At 50.2% G+C, this 8,829-nt stretch overlaps 1 protein-coding gene across 1 annotated transcript in view; it reads left to right on the top strand.

Moving 5' to 3' along the window:
- Positions 1 to 3,196: 3,196 nt before the first annotated feature.
- Positions 3,197 to 8,829, top strand: part of OSTF1 (osteoclast stimulating factor 1) — a 68,651-nt gene continuing 63,018 nt past the window's right edge. The window contains exon 1 of the mRNA XM_069763195.1: positions 3,197 to 3,335. Within this exon, the coding sequence (XP_069619296.1) occupies positions 3,302 to 3,335 (34 nt within the window). The 5' untranslated portion in view covers positions 3,197 to 3,301. The remainder of the gene's footprint in view (positions 3,336 to 8,829) is intronic.

Here is an 8,829-nt window from a genome sequence, read left to right as displayed (position 1 = left end):
CTTGTGTATACCTGCAGTGTGCTCCCTGTGTATACCTGGAGTGTGCCGCTTGTGTATACCTGCAGTGTGCTCCCTGTGTATACCTGCAGTGTTCCGCTTGTGTATACCTGTAGTGTTCCGCTTGTGTATACCTGCAGTGTGCCGCTTGTGTATACCTGCAGTGTGCTCCCTGTGTATACCTGGAGTGTGCCGCTTGTGTATACCTGCAGTGTGCTCCCTGTGTATACCTGCAGTGTGCCGCTTGTGTATACCTGCAGTGTGCCGCTTGTGTATACCTGCAGTGTGCCGCCTGTGTATACCTGCAGTGTGCTCCCTGTGTATACCTGCAGTGTTCCGCTTGTGTATACCTGCAGTGTGCCGCTTGTGTATACCTGCAGTGTGCCGCTTGTGTATACCTGCAGTGTGCTCCCTGTGTATACCTGCAGTGTGCTCCCTGTGTATACCTGCAGTGTGCCGCTTGTGTATACCTGCAGTGTGCTCCCTGTGTATACCTGCAGTGTGCTCCCTGTGTATACCTGCAGTGTGCCGCTTGTGTATACCTGCAGTGTGCTCCCTGTGTATACCTGTAGTGTGCCGCTTGTGTATACCTGCAGTGTGCTCCCTGTGTATACCTGCAGTGTGCTCCCTGTGTATACCTGCAGTGTGCTCCCTGTGTATACCTGCAGTGTGCCGCTTGTGTATACCTGCAGTGTGCCGCTTGTGTATACCTGCAGTGTGCCGCTTGTGTATACCTGCAGTGTGCCGCTTGTGTATACCTGCAGTGTGCCGCTTGTGTATACCTGCAGTGTGCCGCTTATGTATACCTGCAGTGTGCCGCTTGTGTATACCTGCAGTGTGCTCCCTGTGTATACCTGCAGTGTGCTCCCTGTGTATACCTGCAGTGTGCCGCTTGTGTATACCTGCAGTGTGCTCCCTGTGTATACCTGCAGTGTGCCGCTTGTGTATACCTGCAGTGTGCTCCTTGTGTATACCTGCAGTGTGCTGCTTGTGTATACCTGCAGTGTGCTCCCTGTGTATACCTGCAGTGTGCCGCCTGTGTATACCTGCAGTGTGCCGCTTGTGTATACCTGCAGTGTGCTCCTTGTGTATACCTGCAGTGTGCCGCTTGTGTATACCTGCAGTGTGCTCCTTGTGTATACCTGCAGTGTGCCGCTTGTGTATACCTGCAGTGTGCTCCTTGTGTATACCTGCAGTGTGCTCCCTGTGTATACCTGCAGTGTGCTCCCTGTGTATACCTGCAGTGTGCCGCTTGTGTATACCTGCAGTGTGCTCCCTGTGTATACCTGCAGTGTGCTCCCTGTGTATACCTGCAGTGTGCCGCTTGTGTATACCTGCAGTGTGCCGCTTGTGTATACCTGCAGTGTGCTCCCTGTGTATACCTGCAGTGTTCCGCTTGTGTATACCTGTAGTGTTCCGCTTGTGTATACCTGCAGTGTGCCGCTTGTGTATACCTGCAGTGTGCTCCCTGTGTATACCTGGAGTGTGCCGCTTGTGTATACCTGCAGTGTGCTCCCTGTGTATACCTGCAGTGTTCCGCTTGTGTATACCTGTAGTGTTCCGCTTGTGTATACCTGCAGTGTGCCGCTTGTGTATACCTGCAGTGTGCTCCCTGTGTATACCTGGAGTGTGCCGCTTGTGTATACCTGCAGTGTGCTCCCTGTGTATACCTGCAGTGTGCCGCTTGTGTATACCTGCAGTGTGCCGCTTGTGTATACCTGCAGTGTGCCGCCTGTGTATACCTGCAGTGTGCTCCCTGTGTATACCTGCAGTGTTCCGCTTGTGTATACCTGCAGTGTGCCGCTTGTGTATACCTGCAGTGTGCCGCTTGTGTATACCTGCAGTGTGCTCCCTGTGTATACCTGCAGTGTGCTCCCTGTGTATACCTGCAGTGTGCCGCTTGTGTATACCTGCAGTGTGCTCCCTGTGTATACCTGCAGTGTGCTCCCTGTGTATACCTGCAGTGTGCCGCTTGTGTATACCTGCAGTGTGCTCCCTGTGTATACCTGTAGTGTGCCGCTTGTGTATACCTGCAGTGTGCTCCCTGTGTATACCTGCAGTGTGCTCCCTGTGTATACCTGCAGTGTGCTCCCTGTGTATACCTGCAGTGTGCCGCTTGTGTATACCTGCAGTGTGCCGCTTGTGTATACCTGCAGTGTGCTCCCTGTGTATACCTGCAGTGTGCCGCTTGTGTATACCTGCAGTGTGCCGCTTGTGTATACCTGTAGTGTGCCGCTTGTGTATACCTGCAGTGTGCCGCTTGTGTATACCTGTAGTGTGCCGCTTGTGTATACCTGCAGTGTGCTCCCTGTGTATACCTGCAGTGTGCCGCCTGTGTATACCTGCAGTGTGCCGCTTGTGTATACCTGCAGTGTGCCGCTTGTGTATACCTGCAGTGTGCCGCCTGTGTATACCTGCAGTGTGCCGCCTGTGTATACCTGCAGTGTGCTCCCTGTGTATACCTGCAGTGTGCTCTGTGTATACCTGCAGTGTGCCGCTTGTGTATACCTGCAGTGTGCCGCTTGTGTATACCTGCAGTGTTCCGCTTGTGTATACCTGCAGTGTGCCGCTTGTGTATACCTGCAGTGTGCCGCTTGTGTATACCTGCAGTGTGCTCCCTGTGTATACCTGCAGTGTGCTCCCTGTGTATACCTGTAGTGTGCCGCTTGTGTATACCTGTAGTGTGCCGCTTGTGTATACCTGCAGTGTGCTCCCTGTGTATACCTGCAGTGTGCCGCTTGTGTATACCTGCAGTGTGCTCCCTGTGTATACCTGCAGTGTGCTCCCTGTGTATACCTGCAGTGTGCCGCTTGTGTATACCTGCAGTGTGCTCCCTGTGTATACCTGCAGTGTGCTCCCTGTGTATACCTGCAGTGTGCTCCCTGTGTATACCTGTAGTGTGCTCCCTGTGTATACCTGCAGTGTGCCGCTTGTGTATACCTGCAGTGTGCTCCCTGTGTATACCTGCAGTGTGCTCCCTGTGTATACCTGCAGTGTGCCGCTTGTGTATACCTGTAGTGTGCTCCCTGTGTATACCTGCAGTGTGCCGCTTGTGTATACCTGCAGTGTGCCGCTTGTGTATAACTGTAGTGTGCCGCTTGTGTATACCTGCAGTGTGCTCCCTGTGTACACGCGCGTAGTGTTTTGGCCCGTGGACTCTCCTGCTTGCGTGGATGAGGGCGGTGACGCTCAGGCCCCTCCTCCCGCGGTGGAGCGCTCACTTCCTCATTGTCAGCCCGGACAGTGACACCCTCACCCTCGGTCCCTCCGCAGCCTGCACCGGGACACCAGCCCTGCTCACGCCATGTCCAAGCCGCCACCTAAGCCGGTGAAGCCAGGTGAGAGAGGCCGGGCACATCGGCAGACACGCGTGCTGCAGCCGGGAGAGGCGCTCTGCTGCACTGCGGCCACCGGGCTGTGCAGAGTACGGGAACCTGTCATGTGGGGCGATGGTGGCTCTGGACTTCCTGTCATTAACCCCATGTGGACCTGCAGGCAGCCACTCCCGAGCATTAATGGCTTCTACCTGCCCAGAGGTTGTGGTGGCACCGCAGCATGGCGCCGGGTGTGAGTGGCACTGGGCAGGAGCTGCAAAATGCTGTTATTACTGCCCCCCAATACTACCACCATAGGGTGCACGATGGCTACGACTGCATAGTGCCCGAATATTACCACCTTATCATACCTAAATAAGTTCACATTATATGTGCGCAGCGTATCATCTGCAAAACCGCATGTAAAACCGCATGTTTACACAGCAATTTTTATCTGTATCCGCTTATGCATGACGGCAAAAAAACACACTGTGTGTGCATGCGTTTGTATGCGTTTGCGTTTTTTGCCTGCGTTTGCATTTAATGCACATGCGCTCGATATTTCCAGGAGGCCGTGTCTCATTCAGTTCCTGGACATGTGAAGTACACAAGCACATCGAACTCGTGCATATGGAAGGACTTGCTTTCCCATAGACAGTAATGCTTTCCCATAGACAGTAATGCTTTCCCATAGACAGTAATGCGTTTTTGTAATGTACTCGTCCGCATGCGCATGACTGCGCATATTTGATGGATTTTTGGCGCTTCCAAAAATGCAACAGACCCCGCCGCACACCGAGAAACGATGCATCTCAAATGATGCAAACGTATGTCGCTGCGTGCACCATGTTAAAGATAGGTATGCATGCGGATGATACGCTGCGCACAGAGATGCAAATTTGAAACCACCCTAATACCGCTGCACGGTGCCTGAATAATACCACCGTATAGTGGCTGAATAATTCCTCTCCATGGTGAATGAATAGTGCCACCATACAGCATACCCACTGCATAATGCCCATATAATACCCACTGCATAATGCCCATATAATACCCACTGCATAATGCCCATATAATACCCACTGCATAATGCCCATATAATACCCACTGCATAATGCCCATATATAGTGCCCACTGCGTGATGCCATATAATGCCCACTACATAATGCCCGTATAGTACCCACTGCATAATGCCCATATAATTCCCAGCCTTCCAACACTTTCAATTCTCCACTCCGTCCCCCCACACCCTTTCCCTCCCCTCTCATTTCTGCTGAAGACTTTGCCTCTTTCTTTAAACAAAAGATCGATACGATCAGAGAAAGCTTTGGCCCACAGCGCTCAACGCCCCTCTTGGCTGCTCAACCCTGTTCCTCCAAAACCAGCTTCTCCACCCTCATGTAAAGATCTCACCTCACCATCTGCGCTCTTGCTCCCGTCCCACCTCATCCCTAACCTTGCCAAGGTCTTCATCCCAACCCTAACACATCTCTTCAACCTCTCTCACATCAGGTTTCTTCCCCTCATCCTTCAAATATGCCAAGATCACACCCATCCTCAAAAAGCCCTCCCTCGACCCATCCTCTGTGTCTAGCTATCACCCGATATCTCTTCCTCCTCCTCCTGGATCTGTCTTCTGCCTTCGACACTGTCGACCATTCCCTTCTGCTACAGATCCTCTCATCTCTTGGCATCACAGACTTGGCCCTATCCTGGATCTCATCATATCTGACAGACCAAATATTCAGTGTCTCCCTCTCCCACATCACCTCCTCACTTCGCGCCGTCTGTCAGTGTTCCTCAAGGCTCAGTTCTAGGACCCCTACTCTTCTCCATCTACACCTTCGGCCTGGGACAGCTCATAGAAGCCCACGGTTTGCAATACCATCTCTACATCGGTGACACGCAGATCTACCTATCCGGACCTGACCTCACCTCCTTATTCACCAAAATCCCACACTGTCTGTCTGCTATCTCGGCCTTCTTTTCTGCTCGCTTTCTAAAACTGAACATGGACAAAACAGAATTCATCATCTTTCCTCCATCTCACTCTACCCCTCCATCAGACCTATCCATCAATGTCAGTGGCTGCTCACTTTCCCCAGTCCCATACGCCCAGTGCCTCGGGGTTATCCTCAACTCTGCCATCTCTGTCAAGCCACATATCCAAGCCCGTGCCTCCTCCTGCCGTCTCAAACTCAAATATATTCCCTGGATCCGCGCATTCCTTGACCGCGACACCACAAAAACCCTAGTACATGCCCTCATCATCTCCCGTCTTGACTACTGCAACCTCCTACTCTCTGGCCTCCCCTCTAGCACTCTGGCACCACTCCAATCCATCCTACACTCTGCTGCCCGACTAATCTACATGTCTCCCCGCAATTCCTCAGCCTCTCCCCTATGCCAAGCCCTTCACTGGCTTCCTATCACCCAGAGACTCCAGTTCAAAACCCTTAGGCTATGTGCACACGATGTGGATTTGCTGCGGATTTTTCCGTGCAGAAACGCTGCAGATCCGCACTGTGATTTACAGTACAATGTAAATTAATGGGTAAAAAAAAGTTGTGCAGAAAAATCAGTGCGGAATTGCTGCGGATTTCAAAGAAGTGCATGTCACTTCTTTTGTACGGATCTGCAAGCGTTTCTGCACCCCTCCATGATAAAAATCCGCAGTGGCAAAAACTGCAGAAAATCCCCACAAAATCCGCATCAATTCCGCGGCAAAACCGCGGTAAATCCGTAGCTGCGTATTCTGCCAGGAGATCCGGATTTTGTGCAGAAAATTCTGCACCACATTTCCTACCTGTGCACATAGCCTTACAATGACGTACAAAGCCATCCACAACCTGTCTCCTCCATACATCTGTGACATGGTCTCCCGTTACCTACCTACACTCAACCTCCGATCCTCTCAAGACCTCCTTCTCTACTCCCCTCTTAATCTCTTTTTTTCCCACAACCGCATCCAAGACTTCTCCCGTGCTTCACCCATACTCTGGAACTCTCTACCCCAACACATCAGGCTCTCGTCTACCACGGAAACTTTCAAAACGAACCTGAAGACCCACCTCTTCCGACAAGCCTACAACCTGCAGTGATCCTCAACCTACTGAACCGCTGCACAACCTGCACTACCCTCTCCTAGTGTTTTATCACTCGTCCCCTGCAGACTGAGCCCTCGTGGGCAGGGTCCTCCCTCCTTATGTACTCGTGTGCCTGGTTATTTGCTCATGTTTAATGTATTTGTCTACATTTGCCCCCTTTTTCACATGTAAAGCGCCATGGAATAAATGGCGCTTTAAAAATGTATAATAGTAATAAAAATAATAATAAAATGCCCACTGCATAATGCCCATATAATGCCCACTGCATGTGCCAAGAATAATGCTTTTATTTAGTACTGCCCAAATATTACCGTACAGGGCTTTCGCCACATTTCCATGTAGGTTACATAACGTCAGAAGTAGCTGACTGTTGTGCTGGGATGTTCAGCAGACGTTTGAAGCTGACCGGGGGCTTCCTGATGAGACGCGGGGGCCTGGCATGCCACAGTTCATTCATCTGGACTAATACAGGCCAGAATCCACGAGAAATGTTCCTGGGCAGCCCGGGATTTATAAGAGAGAAAACTACTACCTGCCGCTCCTGTGCCAACGCTCCTGTGGTCCCCGGCCGGCGTTGTTACGTAGATTCATTTACCCCTAGACTGGAACAGCAATGCTTCGCTGACGGTAATGGAGCAAGCATAGGTTGTTTTGTGTCTTATCAACGTACCTACTATTAGCCACATTTTTTTTTTGTTTAAAATTTTAGGTCAATCCCTTTAAAAGCCTTTTTTAGGCCCTGAGGGTCCCTAGGGTTTGGGAATTGATGTCCTCTGACACTTATGGAACATTTTACACCATAACAGCAGGTGGATCTCGCCTGAATTTCCCAATATTGTGGAGTATTCTCTTGGCTGGCGCTTCATCTCCTTTCTATGGCCCTTCCTACTGCTGGCGCTGGTGTGTGTCACCTGTGCCCATAGGATAGGTATGACTTGTATACCATGGTAGCATTGAGGTCATAACACTGACCCCTAACCAATCTGCGGGATCTGCCTGGGATTTTTCATCCTCACATTCAGTTGTGTTGTGCACAGGGAATTGTTGTTCTTCTGTGGGCATGGTGTGTTCATGGTGTTTGACACTGGCATACCGCAGAGTGGCATCACAACAAACGCCATGCACATATATTAGTGACCGGGGCGTACCGATCCCCTGTGCACAGCTCCATATACACTAGAGCTTTTCATCCGAATCAGAGCTTGTTACCATAGCAAATTCCTGCACAGCGGACGTCGGAGTTCTTCAGATATTGCTGTATACCTAGCCTCATATAAAGATGACAGCCTCTGCCCATATGCTCTACTGGGGCTTATAGAGGTCATAGTGGGGTCCCCCACTCAGGAGCCCTTTCATGATCCAGAATGGGTGTAGCTCTTAGGCTGTGTGCACACGTTGCTGATTTTTCGCAGGTTTTTCGCGTTTTTTCGCTATAAAAACGCTATAAAACCGCAAAAAAAGCATACATTATGCATCCCATCATTTAGAATGCATTCTGCAATTTTTGTGCACATGATGCGTTTTTTTCTGCAAAAAAAAATGCATCGCGGTAAAAAACACAGCATGTTCATTAATTTTGTGGATTTTTTGCGGATTTCCCACTATATAACGCATTGGGAAATGTCCGGAAAAATCTCCAGTTTTTCTCAGGAAATTTCTGCAAGAAATCTTGAACATGTGCACATAGCCTTATTCTGGCAGACGTGAGTCATCACCGTATTGCAAGTGCAGCCATTTATCCTCACAGTCCTCCGTGTAATGTACCATCATTTGCCCAGGCAAATCTACGGAAATTATATATTTTTCTAACATTTTGAACATAAAAGATAACCCAAAGTATTTTTATTTCTGTCTAATGCCTTATTCACACATCTGTCACAGCCCGGGCACAGACCATGATGCACAGACTGTCAACAGGTCTCCTGACCCGAACTTGACGGGCTCATCAGCATACACGAGGGTGACCGGTTCGGGTGAGGAGACCTTCGGACAGTCTGTCCATCATAGTCGGTGCTTGGGCTATGACAGATGTGTGAATACGGCTTTAGGCAGCAATAAATTCCTGGAACTTTGATCTGGTTACCTTAAGTCTTTATATGTATTCCGATGGAACTGCTTATTGTACTACTAAAGATGGTTACTTTTCCGGTAAAATGCCTGTTTGTTTTTGGGGGTTTAGTGATCATTTTTGTCGGTCATTTTGATTATCAGGGCTCCAGGAGCTGAGAATCCACAATTGCTGAAATAAAAAGGCAGAAGTGCTCAGTGGAGAGCTGCTCTCGGAGATTGGCGATGGGCGCTTAGGCCATCTATCAGGCCCTTCTTCAGTCTCCAGGACAGCATTACTCAGCTGAGTGCCTCTCATCCTTCCTTATAGCGATTTATGGGGTCTAAGCAAGCGGACAGCCACC

The sequence above is a fragment of the Ranitomeya imitator genome, chromosome 1, assembly GCF_032444005.1.
Source record: "Ranitomeya imitator isolate aRanImi1 chromosome 1, aRanImi1.pri, whole genome shotgun sequence".
Classification (NCBI taxonomy): Eukaryota; Metazoa; Chordata; class Amphibia; order Anura; family Dendrobatidae; genus Ranitomeya; species Ranitomeya imitator.
Note: the sequence above shows the minus strand (reverse complement) of the source record. Positions and strands in the feature narration are given on the sequence as shown.